Here is a 19,938-nt window from a genome sequence, read left to right on the forward strand (position 1 = left end):
TGTTAAATCACAGCACGTTTAAGATTATTTAAAAAAATGACACCTATTACAGAAAATACGGTAATTAATATAAAACCATATAGTTAGTTCACCCACATTTTGCCATCATTTCCTCACCCTCAAGTCATTCCCAAACTGTATGAATTTCTTGCTTCGGTTCAACACAAAAGAAGATATTTTGAAGAATGCTGTTGACCAAGCAGCTGCCGGTAGCCATTGACTTCCATAGAGTTTTTTGTAACTTACTATGGAAGAATTCTCAAAGAACATCACAAAACAACTAGATCTCCCTCAGAGCAGCTGGTGAACTAGTAAACACGAGCATTATTGTGCAGTTTAGTGTGCATCAGATGGTCATCTGTACACAAAACCATCCTGTGATCATTTTAATTACAAATCACAGCACCAGCAGAAGAGCACTGCAGATCTTAATGCATGAGGAAAAGTTTGGCTCAAACATTAGAGGGGTTTTCCAAGAATCCTTCTAATGAAATCAAGGAGACACTTGACATTTGTGCTGCTTGTATGAAAACAGGCTGAAGTTGATTAACATCTGATTATAATTGTGTAAACCTAATGAGAGAGCATTTCTCTGGAGGAGACGTGCTGCCATCTACAGGACACTCGGAGAAGACAAGAATAAGGATGATAAAACACTTCAGCATGATCCAACGCATCCAGAAAAACTATTTCAATAACATGCTTATAATAATTAAAAAATAAATAAAACTATTTTATAGAAATCAATATATGATATAAACACCGAATACAATACATTTAGAATAAAATAAAAATAATAAAATAAAAAATTATTTTGTTTTCATTTAAAATTAAATAAATAATACTATTTTAAATATAAATATTAGAAAATAATTAATGGAAAATAAAAAATACAATTTAAAGAACATATTTAGAAATTAAAATGTTTCATTTTAAAAAAAACTATTTTACATAAATATTAGGAAAAAAAACAAATACAATATATAGCTATAATAATATATTTTTTTAATTTAAATCCAATTAATACAAATATTTAAAAAAAAAAAATATTAGAAAATAATTAATGGAAAAAAAATATTTAAAAAAACTGATTAAAATTATTTGATGGCATGAACCTCACAAACTTCCAGCAACTATTTTCAGCTATTGACACACTGTCACAGTATCCATCTGTGAACCAGCCAATCAGATTAAAGCTGGCGGTTTTAAGAAAGCTAGCATCAGGCAGTACATATGTTCTGTCAGTAGATGAGATGACAGAGCGCCCCCTACCTGTCTGTAGGTGCTGATGATGATCTCTCGCAGGTGATAGTGCAGCGGCGTCATGGTCTCACTGACCGAGTCTAACGCCAGATCCACCTCCCGCTTCATCCGGTGACCGTCAGGGAGCAAGCGCACCAGCTTCATCACCACCTACAACACACACACACACACACGTTTGTTTTTGTGTAAAGTGTGTTCATCCCATAGGTGTAATGGTTTTTATTCTGTACAAACTGTATATTCTATGTCCCTTCACCAACCCTACACCTAACCCTAACCCTCACAGGAAACTTTGTGCATTTTTACTTTCTCAAAAAAACTCATTCTGTATGATTTATAAGCGTTTTGAACAATGGGGACATGGATTATGTCCTCATAAGTCACCCTCTCCTTGTAATACCTGTGTCATACCCATGTCATTATACAGAGTTGTGTCCTGATATGATACACACACACACACACACAGATCTCTCTCTCTCACACACACACACTATATATATATATATATATATATATATATATATATATATACACACAAATGTTTATGTATATTAAAGAATTCTTTAATTATAAATATCAATTTGTATAATAAAGAAAATTGAATATATGATTATGCTTAAATCAGTCAATTAAAACAGGAGATTAATAATAATAATAATAATAACAATAAAATTATAATAAGAGTCTATTTAAAATATTATAGCAAAAATGTTCATATTAAAATGCTAGTATTAATTTAATTATTACTATATAATTGTATCATAAATGAAGTACAAAAATGATGATGAAACATGATCCTTGAGTCAGTTAATTAAAACATGAGCAGAAATAAAAAAATAATAATAACAAAAGTATAATACAATTATTATAATAAAATAATAACATTTTTATAAAGCTATTATCAAATATTTAATTAAACATTGAAATATAAAATAAATATTTAAAAATAATAAATTATTTATATAATTATTTAAATATTTAATATAAATATAACAGAGCATATATTGTGAAAACTGTATGTCTTGTTTATAAACGATATAGATATTTTCAGTATTCGCCATCTAACTAAACATAAAAAAATGCAGGTTATATTAAAAGAAAAGGAAATAATGCAAAAGAGCATCACCTCAAACTCGCCCTTTGTGTATTTGGCATCAGGAACGCTTACGATTTCATCCTCGCAAGACTCTGGAAAACCCTGTCAAACAAAAAACATCTTACATACAATGTTACATAAATAAGTCAAAGAATACACAGTTTAAGTTATAACACATAAATATGATAATTTCTTACCATGCAAGCATGCACCTAAATAATCAAGCATCCACCGATTAAGAAATGTATCATAATTTCTGCATTAAATACAGCGAGGTTCAAAAGTCTGAGAGCACTAGAGAAAGTTATATAAAATGATAAATTCAATTAAAATAATTATGACGTGATCTGGCTGTATAACATCTGTATGGTGCAGTGTTACAGTGTCGCGATCTTGCTGTATGACATCTGTACGGTGCAGTGTTACAGTGTCGCGATCTGGGTGTATGACATCTGTACGGTGCAGTGTTACAGTGTCGCGATCTGGCTGTATAACATCTATACGGGTCGATGTTACAGTGTCGCGATCTGGCTGTATGACATCTGTACGGTGCAGTGTTACAGTGTCGCAATCTGGCTGTATATCATCTGTACGGTGCAGTGTTACAGTGTCGCGATCTGGCTGTATAACATCTGTACGGTGCGGTGTTACAGTGTCGCGATCTGGCTGTAAAACATCTGTACGGTGCGGTGTTACAGTGTCGCGATCTGGCTGTATAACATCTGTACGGTGCGGTGTTACAGTGTCGCGATCTGGCTGTAAAACATCTGTACGGTGCGGTGTTACAGTGTCGCGATCTGGCTGTATGACATCTGTACGATGCAGTGTTACAGTGTCGCGATCTGGCTGTATAACATCTGTACGGTGCAGTGTTACAGTGTCGCGATCTGGCTGTATAACATCTGTACGGTGCGGTGTTACAGTGTCGCGATCTGGCTGTATAACATCTGTACGGTGCGATGTTACAGTGTCGCGATCTGGTGTATAACATCTGTACGGTGCAGTGTTACAGTGTCGCGATCTGGCTGTAAAACATCTGTACGGTGCAGTGTTACAGTGTCACGATCTGGCTGTATAACATCTGTACGGTGCAGTGTTACAGTGTCGCGATCTGGCTGTATAACATCTGTACGGTGCGATGTTACAGTGTCGCGATCTGGCTGTATAACATCTGTACGGTGCGATGTTACAGTGTCGCGATCTGGTGTATAACATCTGTACGGTGCAGTGTTACAGTGTCGCGATCTGGCTGTAAAACATCTGTACGGTGCAGTGTTACAGTGTCGCGATCTGGCTGTAAAACATCTGTACGGTGCAGTGTTACAGTGTCGCGATCTGGCTGTATGACATCTGTACGGTGCAGTGTTACAGTGTCGCGATCTGGCTGTATAACATCTGTACGGTGCAGTGTTACAGTGTCGCGATCTGGCTGTAAAACATCTGTACGGTGCGGTGTTACAGTGTCGCGATCTGGCTGTATAACATCTGTACGGTGCAGTGTTACAGTGTCGCGATCTGGCTGTAAAACATCTGTACGGTGCGGTGTTACAGTGTCGCGATCTGGCTGTATAACATCTGTACGATGCAGAGTTACAGTGTCACGATCTGGCTGTATGAAATCTGTACGATGCAGTGTTACAGTGTCGCGATCTGGCTGTATAACATCTGTACGGTGCAGTGTTACAGTGTCACGAACTGGCTGTATAACATCTGTATGGTGCGGTGTTACAGTGTCACGATCTGGCTGTATAACATCTGTGCGGTGCAGTGTTACAGTGTCGCGATCTGGCTGTATAACATCTGTACGATGCAGTGTTACAGTGTCACGATCTGGCTGTATGAAATCTGTACGATGCAGTGTTACAGTGTCGCGATCTGGCTGTATAACATCTGTACGATGCAGTGTTACAGTGTCACGATCTGGCTGTATGAAATCTGTACGATGCAGTGTTACAGTGTCGCGATCTGGCTGTAAAACATCTGTACGGTGCGGTGTTACAGTGTCGCGATCTGGCTGTATAACATCTGTACGATGCAGTGTTACAGTGTCACGATCTGGCTGTATGAAATCTGTACGATGCAGTGTTACAGTGTCGCGATCTGGCTGTAAAACATCTGTACGGTGCGGTGTTACAGTGTCGCGATCTGGCTGTATAACATCTGTATGATGCAGTGTTACAGTGTCACGATCTGGCTGTATGAAATCTGTACGATGCAGTGTTACAGTGTCGCGATCTGGCTGTAAAACATCTGTACGGTGCGGTGTTACAGTGTCGCGATCTGGCTGTATAACATCTGTACGATGCAGTGTTACAGTGTCACGATCTGGCTGTATGAAATCTGTACGATGCAGTGTTACAGTGTCGCGATCTGGCTGTATAACATCTGTACGATGCAGTGTTACAGTGTCACGATCTGGCTGTATGAAATCTGTACGATGCAGTGTTACAGTGTCGCGATCTGGCTGTATAACATCTGTGCGGTGCGGTGTTACAGTGTCGCGATCTGGCTGTAAAACATGTATGTTGTGATTGAGACGTACGTTGAAGTGCCAGAGCGTGAGCGCAGCGATCACCATTGCTGTGGTCGTCCGTTCTTTACCATTAGAGCAGTTAAAGACAAACGCAGAGAGAGAGTCTTCAGCGAGACAAGACTTCATCGCCTCCAGCAGCCTGTCAAAACCCTGAACACACACACAGAGAGAAAGAGAGAGATAGAGACACACAGAAAAACAGACACACACACGTAGACAGACACACATGCAGGTCATTATCAGTGTGACAGAATGAGAGAGATAAAGCAGACTAAGATAAATAACTTTCATGAAAGCATTCAGAAGACTCTATGACACACAATCTGTCTGGCTGAACAACAATAAAACCAGGTTTTCATTCAGAATAACAGAACTGCAGTCTATTACAGCAATAGTTCACCCATAAATGTATTTACCCACCATCATGTCATCGCCGGAGAACAGCTTGTTCATGTGCTATTCATGCTAGTGATGAAACATCTTATTCATTTTATCTTAATCATATTTTAATCTTTATCGGTGAATAAGGAATTGAATTGCCTTCAGATAACTTTAAAATAGTGCATGTGTGATACAGACTGCTTAAAGATACTTTCATGGTGTTTTTTTACCGCTTTCGGAGCTTGATAATCAAAAAAACAAAATATATATTTTTTATATATAAAATAAATAACTTGAGGGTTAGTTGATGACATTATTGGGAGAAAAAAATTATAATAAAAAATAATAAATCAATAAAAAATAAAATAAAATAGGAATAACCTGATGGTTAGTTGAGGACATATTTTTGTGTGAAATATAAATGTTAGTTTTTATTTTATTTAACCTTTAACCAGGATTATATACTGAGATTATAAATCTCTTTCACAGGAGAATATAACATATGGAATAACATGAAGGTGAGTTGACATTTGTGAGTGTAACATATTGAGTGACAGTGACTCTGATGAACACTAGAGGGAGAAGTGTCCCTCATCAGCCTTCATCACTGCATCTGAATGAGAGGATCTTTCACAGGTCTGCTAAAGTGTGTTTCACCTCTTCAGTCGGAGCAGAGCATTCTGGGAAGGGTATCCGTGTGTACCGCAGGCCCTGGTGTGAACTCTTGTGCTGGTTAAAGATCTCCTGCACCGTCACACAGCTCTTGAACATCTTCATCTGCTTCTCCTGCTCCAGAGTCACTTCAAGCCATTTCTGACTTCCCACGAGTTCCTCTTTCAGAGCCGTTTCCAGCATCTAGGTCACACACACACACACAGTTCACTGTCTGGAGATTAAAGACGTCTAGAAGGTTTGAAAGTGTACCCTAAACACACATCCTCGAGCAGCTTCCTGCTTTAATGAAGCTGTTAGAGATCATTAATGCTGCTTGAATGAAGTAGACAACACATGACCACGTCTGACCTCGATCTGCTGCGTCTGGGACGAGGGCACACATATGTGCTGGTCCACACGCGTGGGCTCTCTGGGACAGAAGATCTGGCCGTTACCCTCCACAACCAGCTCATCCTGCAAATTCACCCACAATACACTGCTGTGCTTCCTCTTCTCATCCGTCAGATACTCCAGAACGGCTCCGGTCGCCTGAAACGTGAGCGATGCTGTGGATGAGTATTAATAAACCCCATCAGGAGACATCAGAGTCAGTCTGAAGGGGCTTCTGGGAAGAGTTACCTCAGATGTGGGCTGTGCCATCCCATAGATTGACATCTTGGACACTCGTCTGAAATTAGCCACTTTCATCTGCTTAATGGTGCTCAGAACGTCAGGCGCTAAATATTCATCTGCAACCTGGAAACACAACACACCGCTTTAGAAATAATCCATCGTACGTGCTCATTCAGTCAGAGAAATGTGTCATATTAGCATAATATTTGTAAATATTGTCAAAATGATTATTCAGTTTAATATGAAGAGATGACGAAAAGGGTACCAATGATTCATTTTCGATTTATTTTACAATAGATAATATTTTTCCACATCTAACTTGGTAAAACAACCTTGGGTTTTGGAAAGGAGAAATAAAATAAAGAAAAAATAAAAATAAAATATAATAATAAAGTTATTTTTTATAGCACCTTTCCTTAATAATAATTATTATACTAATTAAATATTTAATTTAATTTTTATTAAGCATGACTATTCAACCTAGTTGCTTAGATAATAATAATACAAAATAAAAAAATAAATGTTAAAAGGAGTTAAACAGTATTCAAAAAAAAGAGTCACATTTAAGGAAAAATGGCAAAACTCATGAAATATTAAGAATAAAAATAATGACAAATATTTAGCTTGATATTTGAGGGGAGCATGATATTTTTTAAAACCTCTTAAAAAAATAGCAAAGTATGAAAAATTACAAAAAATTATATATAAAAAAAGATTATTATTTTTTTATATGAATCGACCCATTCATAGAGGAGTTATAACACTCACAGTCTATTAAAACACTCCTCACAGATATTTTGTATGTTTCAAGGTCTGTTTTGAACCCTGACGGTGAAAATGCCATGCAAGATATTCATAGCTCGACTTCCTCAGATCAGTCAATTCAGAGATAAAGAAAGAGCTCGAGGCCACAGATTAGAAAGATACATCTGTTGACAAGTCACACTTTCTTTAGAAACTGTTGCTAAGTGAGAAAGGCAGAGAGAAGCCATATTAATCTCAATGGAGAAACACTTCCAGATCAAATACAGTGAATCTGCTGAGATCATCAGGATTCATGCTGCTCTTTACAATATAATGCTTTCGGTAATCAGTAAAAGTAATTCACACTCACTGTCTACTACCAAATGTGAATATTATGTTTAAAAAAAATAAAATAAAAAAATAATAATAATAATAATAAATACAATAACTGAAAATAAACCAAATAATAAATTAAATTAAAATTAATTAAAATTAATTAAAATAAAATAAAATAAAATAAAATTTCAGACGGGTATTGTTGTTTCTCACCAGAACTCGAGCTCCTTTCGTGAGCAGGTCCGCTGGTGCTCTGAGCTCTGATTGGTTCATGCAGGAGAGGAGGCGGTACATCCAGGCGTGAGAGCACATCCATTGGCTGAAACTACAGGCGAACGCCAGCGGATACTAGAACAGAGGAGAAAACATAATAAATATGACTGACAAATGAATAACGACTCTTAAAACAGCGGTTTGAAAACACTGTACCTGTTCATGCAGGTAAGCGTTAAAGACGATCAGGTAGAAATATCGCTCCAGACTCTGTAGAGTTCGATGGAGGAAGTAATCTTTAGTGCTGCTTCCCTGAAAACACACACACACACACACAAACACACACACACACACACACACACACACACACACAAACACTTTATTCACAATCTGTTCAGCTGTAGGCCGTTAATCTGCTCAGGGTTTGTATTTACAGCTGGTTCTGCACACAATAATAATTATTTGCATTTATTTGATCGAATGTATAATAAAAATTGTGAAATATTTTTTCAAAATTAAAATTAAAATTCCAAATTTATTTCTGTGATGCAAAGATTTTTTTCAGTATTTTAGAATATATATTTTAAAATAAATAAATAAAATCCCAAATTCCATATTAGTGTAAAATGCAACAAAAAATAATAAAAAAACAAACTATTTAATTCTATAGACAATGCAAACAGAAACACATGCATCTTTCCCATGATTCCCTGCAGATATTCTCACCTGGATCTGATAGTCTTCGCCGATTCCCTCCAGCTTCTGTTTGTTCTCGTAAATCGCCTCTCGGATGTCGTGCATCTCCGAGCACAGATCGATGGCTCTGTCCACCTGAAACACAGCAGCACACGCTCAACACCTCATCCCGAGAGTTTATATATGTGTGTTATATATACTAACCTCTTCCATGACCTCTTGACCTTTAGGCAGCTTACTGATGAGGGTCTGAATAACCCAGAACTGCATTTTGGGTTTCTCTGTCACATCCTCTTCGGCTCTACGAACATGAGACATCATTCACTTTAAACAACTACATTTATAAAACTTTTTAAAATAAATTAATGCTTTTATTCATGCAGTTAATTAAAATATATGTTGTTATTTTTTAACCTTAAAATAAAATGTATCAGATTTTCCACAGAAATATTGCACAGCACGACTGTGTTCAAGACTGATAATAATCAGAAATGTTTCTTGAGCAGTAAATCATCATATTTTCATGATTTCTGAAGATCATGTGACACTGAAGACTGGAGGAATGATGCTGAAAATACAGCGGAGCATCACAGAAATAAATTACACTTTAACTTAGATACACACAGAAAACTGCTGTTTTACAATCTAATATTATTTCACAATTTTTACAGTGTTTTTGATCAAATAAATGTGTTCGGGGTCTTACGGTGCTGAGGGCTCCTGGGTCGCCCGTGTCAGGTGCATCATCACCAGAGATCCCAGGATCATTCCCAGATTCGTTCGGCCGACTCCCACCTGACAGCTGAACAGCAGAGCGGGAAGAGACCGCGACGCGTCACGACTCAAGGACAGAGACGGATTCTCCTGACAGAACCAGAGAAGAGCTCATTTAGCTTCAAAAAGTCTCTGTAGGAGTCTTAGCTCAAGAGCAAGTCAGGAGCAATCTCAGAGCAGCTCGAAGTGAGGAAGACTAAAGCTCTCATCTTAGTGAGGAGGCGGGGCTAAGTGTTCTGAAGCCTGTGATTGGCTGCTTGTCCAAGGGAAAAAAAGAAAGAAAAGTGCTTAAAAGTTTATTATAAGCCTTCACTTTGAAATTACGAGCGTAATTTTTCTAATTCGAGGGGTTCATGAGAGAACTGTAAGGGTTCGTGAAATCACAAAAATAAAAAATAAAAATAAAAAATACTTTTTATTTTGGTCAACTAAAACCATAAAAAAAGTTTTTTCTACTTAAAATAAATATTAAATTAAGTTTATATATATATATATATATATATATATATATATATATATATACAAAAGAAAAAAAAAATATTTTATATAATATATTAAATAATTTTATTGGTTTATTTGCATGTCATCTGTCCATTATTCAACTTGAAAGTTTTGTTAAAATATTAACTTAAAAATAAATATTTTAACCCCAACTGGGTAAAGAGAATCCTAAATTTAGCTTAAAACCGTAAAAGTGTCTGATTGATCGTTTTCCATTGCTTTATTTCTATCTATGCGGTCTATTCCTCTACTTAGGAAATGCTCTAAACACAGAGTTTCTGTTTCAGTTTAGAAACGTGTGAATCTCCAGTGAAGTGATTAAATAAGATCTGGTCTCTGCGTGATGCGTGATGGCAGCCCTGGAGCGAGACAGGAAGTGGCCTCTTTCTTTTATAAAGCTGCTTCCTGTAAATCGTAAAATAACGGCTCAAGCCCTGCGGTCTGTCAGGACGCTTTAAATAGCAAGAGGACAGAGTTTAGAGGACTGCAGCAAAACATCTCATTTTAAAAACCTTTTGGGAATATGCAGCAGAATGCATCATTTCACATGCAATATGAAGGATGTCATAAAATCTGATCCTGTGCAAATGAAGCGGTTTCTTCTCATTTCTGCAGTCAGCCTCTGGTTTACTGAAGCCTGCTTTGCTTTCTAAACGTAAACTCGACAAATCTGTGGCTTCAGCTTCTGTCTCTTAAACCAGAGAAACAGAAAACACAAGACAAGCGAAGGATTGATGCAAACACAAACTGAGACAGAGGGACAAAACAGACAAAAAAAGCACCACACTGACACACTTTACCATGGTAAACTAGTGACAGACACAGGTCAGACAAGCAGAAATCCAATGAATTAATAAATATATGAATGAATGAATGAATGAAGGCTGATACATTTTTTATGGGCTAAAAAAGTGCCTGATCAGCTTGATTAATTAATTATAAAATTAAATAATAATAATAATAATAATAATAATAATAATAACAACAACAACAACAACAACAACAACAACAACAACAACAACAACAATAAAATAATAATAATAATAATAATAATTATTATTAAATATAATAATATAGGCTTTATAATACAATACTATGATCAGAAAACCTTTAAAAACAATAATTGTCATTATACAAAAATGTTTATTTATAATAATGAATGCTGCAACATTTCTGTTTTTAAACTGTTTATTGTTATTTTTATTAAATAGTATAATTCACTGCTTTAATAATTATTATAATTAATTTAGTGTATAATAATTATAATATTATGGACTGAGTGAATACTTATAAAGTTGAATTACATATTGATTAATATTAAAATAAATGTTAATTTTTGGTTACACTATTTTAATGTGGCCTTGTTACAGTCGTATTATATATATATATATATATAGTAATATTAATTAAAAACGTAGTATATACGGTTAGTTGCATGCAATTATACATGTTTATTACATGTTTATAAACATGTTTGTTTAATGTAAATAAAAACTTTACAAACATTTTTTTTAAATACTAACCTAAAAAAACTTAAGACTTAAAATTTTTAAGTCAGAAATAAATACAAATTAACTAAAAAGAAAACAAAAATACATTTCAGCAATTATATAAAGTATTTAAATTTAGTTTAAATTTCAATATTAAGTCTCTAATAATGTCTAGAAGAAGAATGTAAAACAAAGACGTTTCAAAAGTAAAAAGATTGAGTACGTTTTACAAGGAAACACTTTTTCAGTCTCATGTTGAATTATATCATAAAGGTCATGAAGGTCACGTCGGGGGCTTCAGGAGAATCTTCTCTTACCCGGAGAGCGTTGACGAAGGCATCGAACTGTTCCTCGAGCGGCGCTCGCTCCGTGGGCAGCGGCAGACGGTAATACCTGCACACACACACACACACACACACACACACACACACACACACACACACACACACACACACACACACACACACACACACACACACACACACACACACACTTAGCCCGGCTGCAGAGATGAAGACAGCATGCATGCGGCGCTCCTGTGCACCTGTACGAGGGCATGGTGAAGCGCGGACGCTTGTACACCTCCTCGGTGACGTGCATGTCTTCTTCACCGCTGATGCAGATCTTCTGGGGCTCTCCTTTAAAATGCTCGATGTCGTTGTAGACGTAAAACACGTTGTTATTGAGTTTGGCGAAGTCGTGAAGCTGAAAACACAAGAGCCCAGTTTGTCCTGAACAGGAAGTTGACGGTCAAGCACATGCAGTTGGGTCAATGACTGATAAAAAAGGGGGAAAATTATTTATTTTATTTATTTATTTATTTTTTTAAATGTGCAAAGTGCTTATAAATGTAACTGTCATAATATAGTTTATATCATTTTTTATTTAGATGTCCCGTTTTATGTTCTTATACCTAAAAACAACACAACGCCTTTCTGTTGTTTTGCCTAAACTTAGATTTTTCTAAAAATATTTTATATTAATATAAAAAAAACTATCATATTATAATCATGAAAAAATATAATGAATGAATAAAAATTATATAGTTAATCCTGAGATAAGAAAATATTTTTATGTACTCTTATTATAATTATTATTATTATTATACGAATATAATTCACTGCTCAAATAATAATAATAATAATAATACATTTATATCAGTATTATTAATCCATAGATCAGAAAACATTATTATAATTATTATATAGTATGCTTCAATGCTTAAATAATTAGAATATTAATAATACAAGTATAATAAATCCTAAAATCTGAAAATGTTATTATTACAATTACTATTATTATTTTCTAATCAAATTTTTTTTATACTTGTATTGATGCATTATTATTAGAATTAATGCTAAGATCAGAAAACAAAATTATTATTAATATTAAATATCATTATTATTATTATTATTATTATTATTATAACAAAATAATTACATTATATTAAAACATATTCTATTCTAAGTGACCGGTACCTTAAGATTTTCTTCTTCCTGTTCCGTTTTTTTTTTTTTCTCGTTGATGCACGTAATGAATGAATGAATGAAGTTATGTATGACTTGTGCAATAAATAAATAAATAAATAGATATTAAAGTAAACCATATTTTTCTGATCTCAGAAAAATCATATCAAATCAAAATAATTTTCAGAAGTTCAAATGTTCATTCAGGTAAATGTTTTCCAAATAAAGGAAGTGACTGTGACATCATTGACCCGGAACCTCATTGCTCTCTGACCTCTCGTCTGATGGTGAGCTCCAGGTTCTCCGAGCACGCCTGGCGTCCGAGATCGTGCAGGTTCTCATGAAGGTTCTCCTTCCTCCTGGGAGTGTAGGGGAGAAAGTCTCCGTCCGAACGCAGGAACACCACCGGCTCCTCACGCAGACAGAAGAAAATCACCTCCTTTTGAGAGCAAACGCATGTAAATCAGCCGAATCAAACCTCTGTTTAGTAACTCGTTATTTAAACTCCTCAAACAGTTTAATCAGCTCCGCAGGAATCAACAGCAGGTTTAGACAAACACCTCATCATTATTTGCACAGGGCTTTCTCCAGAGCACTGACCTGATGGCCTTCGCCCTGCAGTCTCTGGAGGACCTGTTTGAAGCCACCCAGGCTGGGCTGGCCCATGCCGTACAGCGGGAAGCTGCCTTTGCTCCGGCGGAAGTTGGGCGCTCCGTACGAGGAGCTGGTGCTGAGGACGTCTGCTTTACTGAACACGTCCTGCACCATGAAGAAGGATCCCTGAGGAGAACATCAGCGTGAACACAAGCCGCTCTGATAATGCAGCTTTTGCTTTTAAATCAAATGTGGTTTTTTTTATTGAACTGTTTTGCAAAGAAATGTTTATGAAAGCCTGGTATATCCATTGCATAAAAAAAAAAAAAGTTTTTTTCTTTTGGTCTCTGACACCTTTTTCTCAGATTTGCCAAAAAAAAAAAAATGTATTGCAGTTTTTGCACACACACAAAAAAAAAAAAAAAAAAAATCCAAGTTTTTTTAAATCACAATTCTTTTTTCACTTTTTTCTCAGAATTGCAAAAAAAACAAAAAACTATTGCAGTTATTAAAAAAAAAAAAGTTAATGTTTATATCTCACAATTTAGACTTTTTCCTCGCATTATGACTTTCGTCTCACAACCTTTTTTAGTTTATATCTCACAATTCTGACTTTTTTTTTGACAACAAGAAATTAAAACGAAGATAACGAAGCTGTACTTTTTGGTACTAAAAATGAATGACCCTCCTGATTCTCATTATTGTAATAGAAAGTTATTATTTATTATTTTATTATTTATTTTTTCTTTAATTTGCCTATAAAGATCTGAAAATATACACCGTGATAGGATTTGTTATAATGCTTAATTTAAAAAACAAACTCAAATTAAAAATACAGTTATTTTAGTATTTTTATACATAATTATAATATTTTTTTTCATATATTTAATATATTTTTTTATATTTTTGGCTAAAGTTTTGGCACTGATTTTTATATATATATATATATATATATATATATTTTTTTTTTTTTTTTTTTTTACATATTTTTTTTTTTACATATATATTTTATTAAACCTAAATGGAAATGTAAAAAAATAAATACAAATGACAGAAGCTGTCATTATCAAAACATTCACATTTATTACAGTTTAGTATTTTTAGTTTTTATTCATAATTGAAATAACTTTTTATTTGTATAATCTGTTTTTGTTAAAATTTTTGGTTAAAGTTTTAGCACTAAAATAAAAAAAACTATATTATAATTTAATTAAACTAAAACAATAATATAAAACAAATAATAAAAATGACCAAAGCTAAAAAAAAAAAAAAAAAAAATCTTAAAAAATGTAAATAAAATATTACTTAAGTAGAACTAAAGTAGCACTGATGATGTCACAAACAGGCAAGAGGAAGAAGCTTTCATTACAAAAAAAAGTTCAATACAGATTTTCAAAGTCCTTCCCAACATGCCACACATGCAGTAACCCCAGCCTTAATAAAACGATCTGCTAAAAGCCGAATTATTACTCTGGGAAGTAGAAACCCTGAGCATTCAGCTCCAGAAGAACATCAGATAATCTCTGGAGAAGGACGAGTGTTTGACAAGCGGACGCTCTGTTGATTCGCAGCGAAACTCGCCATTGACTCGTCAGCAAACAGAAACTAACGAGCAAACAAAGGGAACGAGCGCACGTCTTCAGCGGCCGGCAGGACGTGAGGAGCTTCAAAGCCTTCGGAGAAAGGTGCAAACGTCTGCGAAGACTAAAGAGCAGCGAGCAGCGGGGCAGTGATTAATGAGAGAGACACGTTTACCACCCTCGCATTCAGCCACAAACACACCGGAAATGCAACCTGTTTTCATGAGATCGGCCCTCACCTGGACCAGATGGTGCTCAGGCATGTTGTCCGAGATCCTCCCAACTTTATAGTTTGTACGGAGGACATCATCGTGGATCTGAAACTCCTGTCTGCAGTTATACCTGCACACACACACACACACACACACAGAGACTCAATCAGGAGAACGATCGGTGACTGCAGGCGTCTCAGGACAGATCCGGACGTACGTGATGACCACAGGAGCCACTTTATTAGTGATGATGGACTTGGCCTTGTTGTTGTGGATGCTGAGCGCCTGGAAGGAGGCGGAGCTCGCCGACCGCCTGCTGTCCGTCATCCCGTTGCCGTGGAAACTCTCATGCAGCGTGGGCTGGGGAGCAGCGCTGGCAGTCGTACCCATACTCCTCCAGCAGCTGTCAATCAAACACACACACACACACACACACACACACACCAGTGTATTTTGAGCACTTTAGACATGTATATTCAATGCAGTTGTTCTGATGGAGGAAGTTACGCTACATTTCCAATTTCAGCATTATTTATTCTTTTGACATTTCACATTAAATACAGTAAGTATCAGCTGTAAACAAAGTGACCCACATGTGTACATTACTCCTGGAGCCATAATGAGATCTTGATATCTCTAGAACGGAAGCGTATAGGGCCTCAAGAATTAAGATACTAAAAGACAAATTGGTTAAGGACTCAAATATAAAACGATTTTACGATATCTTTAAAGCTTCTGGAGTTATAGGAATGCAAACTTCCAAAAAAGTTCAAAAAGTGTTTCTTCCTCATTTTTTTGAATGGTCACAATTGACACATAATGCAACGGAGATTGCTAAAGTCAACAGATTTTACTAAAAGAGCAATCAATCTCTGTGTGTAAGTAATATAATGAAGCTGCTGGCTTTCTGAAGTCATTTTTACACTCCTGAAACTAGGCTCTGAATCTTCTGGGATGGAACCAAAAGGATTTATCCTCACTGAATCCTGAATGAACACGAGGGACTTGTTTATGTCTGTGTCCAGAAGGAAATCAGTGTAATCTCAATTATAAACCGTTAATAAAAACATAAATAACAATAATAAACATATTTTTTTCAGAAAAACATATAAAAATAGGAAACGATTGTCAAATCATCATATTTTCATGATTTCTGAAGATCATGTGACACTGAAGACTGGAGGAATGATGCTGAAAATACAGCGGAGCATCACAGAAATAAATTACACTTTAACACAGATTCACACAGAAAATGGTTATTTTAAATCATAATAATATTTCACAATTTCTACAGGATTTATCATCAAATAAATGCAGCTTTGGTGAACATGGGAGACTTCTTTCAGAAAACATAAAACATACACAGTAAATGCCCACTGGGTAAGAAACACACACACACACACACACACACACGCAGATCAGAATGTCATTTGGGGTCCATAAAAAGCCCTGTTTCCTATCCAGATCACGAGTGATTCCTGCACTACACTAAATTAATGTCACGCTGAATAATCTCATTCTGTACAGTGGCTTGTTTTTCGTTCGCCGGATGAAGCTCTTATGAAAGTGGGGCAAATTTAAGGTGAAATCTTCAGAGCACAACCCGCAGAAATGCGTCTCAGATGAACGTCTGGCCTGAAAACCCACCCACGGGTCGCCAGACGATCGCTCACAAACATCCTCTCTGAAAAACAAGCCGTCACGACCCCGTGTCTGTTTACAGGCACCGCAGACACACTCCTCGCCTTCACACTGACACGTGTTTACCTCCGGTTCTGTTGGGGAAGCAGGGCTTAAATGTCATCTTTAAGGGCATTTTAGTCACTTCTCAGTATCTGGGTCTGCACAAACCTGCAATCATTGAGTTCAACTACATCATTTCTAGTGTTTGAAACATTTCAAAGTAGCATGGGCTCATTAGTCGAGTGTGAGAGGAGACACGAGAAAAACTGTTTGAGCCAAACATGTAAATATTATCATGAAGTGTTAAAATGTTTTAATATATATATATAAAATCACTATATATATATATATATATATATATATATATATATATATATATATATATATATATATATATATATAAAATAAAATATAATAATAATTTAAAAATAAATAATAAAAAAAGAAATATTACACAATTAAATAAAAATTAAAAAGCAAAAATAAAAACAATAGGATACAAAAATAAAAAAATACTTAATATAATAATAAATTAAAATAAAATATGATAAAAAATAAAAAGCTATAAAACTAAAACAACAGCAAAAATAATACAAATAAAATAAAAACTAAATAGGATAAAAACAATTAAAAAAATAAAAATAAATAAAATACAGGATGAAAATTAAATCTTAAAAAGTAAAAGCTAAAAATAAAATAAGGTATAAAAAATATTAATTTATATATATATATATATATATATATATATATATATATATATATATATATATATATATATATATATATATATATATATATATACACACACACACACACACACACACACACACACACACACACATCACTAAATAATAACTTATAATCAATAAACAAATATATAAAAAAAATTGGATGGATGGACACAAAATTATTTTTTTGTTTTTTTAATTCAACCACACAATAAATAAATTCCTACATAACCACTACAGTCTCCGGGCGGAATCAAATCTGGAAACAAAACACTGGTTCTCCAAGTGACAGAATTCCCTCAGGAAACCCAATTACTGCGGCCCATTCACACGGAAAATAAAATCTCCCAGTGTCCACGGCCCTGAAAACTGAGGACACACACAGATGGGCACAGAGGGGCATTCCCCTTCCCTCCTCAACATCTATTGAGATTCGGCAGGCGATGGGACGCTCGCACAAAAGGGTCTCAGCGCAGACAGGAAGTGCTCTGCAGCTGCAGGAAGCATCTGCGGTCGAACGGGCGAAGAAGAGGAAGGATGCAGAACGCTCCTCATTCTTAAGAGATGTACATCACAGATCGGACGGCACATTTATAGCTCGTTCCAGATTTATTCATTGCTTTATACTTTGACAAAAAGGTTCTTCTATGGCATCGGGAAGCAATAATAACTTTAATAATAAGCCTAAAAATTAAATAATATTATAATAAAATAAAAATAAATAAAAAATAAAATAAAAATAAAAATAAATTGAAAATACAAATAAATAAAAAATAAAATAAAAATAATGAAATTTAAAAATCTAATGGATGGATACTCTAAAAATATAATAATTTAAGTAGTTATTTTGTCATTATTTTTTTGTAAATTCATTATTTTGTTATAATATAATACTGATTTGATTTGTTGCTCTTTGCAGTAGCTACTGTTTATTTATATTAATTTTAATACAGGTATCTATTCTTTATTCTAACAGAAGTGTATGGGGCAAGTAAAGCACTTGGACGCATTGCTCAGTAAAAGGTGTGTTTGAGCTTCTGTAGATGATGTTATTGGCTGGTGATGTGTTACACACATGAGCTGTGGCTGTTGTGGTGAAGTTTACACACACTTGCTCCATAGACCTCTCTACACACTTCATACAAACCAGAGGAAGATGAACTTATGCTCTGTGGTGAAAGACAATAACCTTGTGTGTTCATTATCTGATTATTCTGAGAACATGAAAAATGATATTCAGACCAAACGGAAGGTGGGTTTTGATTAACTCGATTGGACGGTTAAAAAAAAGCTGAAAAATAATAGAGATTGATTTCAACAGCAAAGCATAAAATACATTAATAAATCATAAGCCTTAACGAGTATTAATAATGTGAATAAGCTCAAGTCTCCATACGCTCGGATATCTCTAACTTCTCTGAAACAAAAAAAAAAAACAAATTTCCAAAAGAGGGTGAAATGAAATCTTAAGGGAACATGTGACTGAAGCAAACCCTGTAATTATGGTGAAATAAACGCAGCTGGAAAATCATTTGAAGATTAGTCTAAACTCCACGAAATGCAGCACTTCTCTACACTATCCTTTGAATATGGTTTTGGGAATCTGAAATATGATACATCACAGTTTATTCTTTTATATACACATATACAAATATAAAATACAAAAATGACAGAAAATAAGCTAAAAACACAAAAATAAAATGAAAAAACGAATGTAATGAAATAAAATAAATAAAATGAAAAAAATAAATAAAAAAATAAGATAAAATAAAGAATAAAGAATAAAAATTATTAAAATAATATAAGTGAAAAAATAAAGAAATAAATGATAAGCTAAAAAAAAGATAAAATAAAGAATAAAAATTATAAAAATAATATAAGTGATAAGCTAAAAATCCAAAAATTAAAATGAAAATACAAATGTAATTTGTAAAAAAAAATTTTTTTTAATAAAAATAAAATAGAAAATATTATACAAGTAAAAAAAAACGAATTGAGGAAAAGGTAATGGAATTAAACTGTACATTAAAAAATATATATATATAAAAAAAAAAAATTTTACAAATAAAAAATAAGTACCACCACAGTGGAAACTGCTTTAACATACATAAACTGCTTTTTATTTTTATTTTATTTTATTCTATTTATTTTATTTTGTTCTTTACTGTACATATAGATATGAAAATGACAGATATTGCCTTAGAAACTAGCTGAATTAAAATACATTTGTAAAACATGGTTTTAGTTTTAGTTAACTACAGAAACTCTGGTTTGAAATGACCTGATGGAGAGTAGATTATGCCAGATCGTTCATATTTGTGGTACATATCATTTTAAGGCAGCCAGATACCAGTCCACTTC

The 19,938-nt window shown here is 34.4% G+C and overlaps 1 protein-coding gene across 1 annotated transcript; it reads right to left on the reverse strand.

The window, feature by feature from the left end:
• Positions 1 to 1,170: 1,170 nt before the first annotated feature.
• LOC127956231 (paladin-like) lies at positions 1,171 to 15,594 on the reverse strand. Its single transcript, XM_052554038.1, has 17 exons — positions 15,384 to 15,594; positions 15,194 to 15,296; positions 13,381 to 13,560; positions 13,055 to 13,219; positions 11,859 to 12,019; positions 11,632 to 11,707; positions 9,256 to 9,413; positions 8,754 to 8,850; positions 8,580 to 8,684; positions 8,070 to 8,165; positions 7,854 to 7,988; positions 6,567 to 6,683; positions 6,297 to 6,476; positions 5,931 to 6,128; positions 4,902 to 5,042; positions 2,390 to 2,461; positions 1,171 to 1,413 (listed from the first exon to the last, which is right to left on the reverse strand). The coding sequence occupies exons 1-17, from the start codon at positions 15,554 to 15,556 to the stop codon at positions 1,186 to 1,188; spliced, it is 2,385 nt and encodes a 794-aa protein (XP_052409998.1). The 5' UTR covers positions 15,557 to 15,594; the 3' UTR covers positions 1,171 to 1,185.
• Positions 15,595 to 19,938: the final 4,344 nt, after the last annotated feature.

Source organism: Carassius gibelio, chromosome B4 (genome assembly GCF_023724105.1).
Source record: "Carassius gibelio isolate Cgi1373 ecotype wild population from Czech Republic chromosome B4, carGib1.2-hapl.c, whole genome shotgun sequence".
In the NCBI taxonomy this organism is placed as follows: domain Eukaryota; kingdom Metazoa; phylum Chordata; class Actinopteri; order Cypriniformes; family Cyprinidae; genus Carassius; species Carassius gibelio.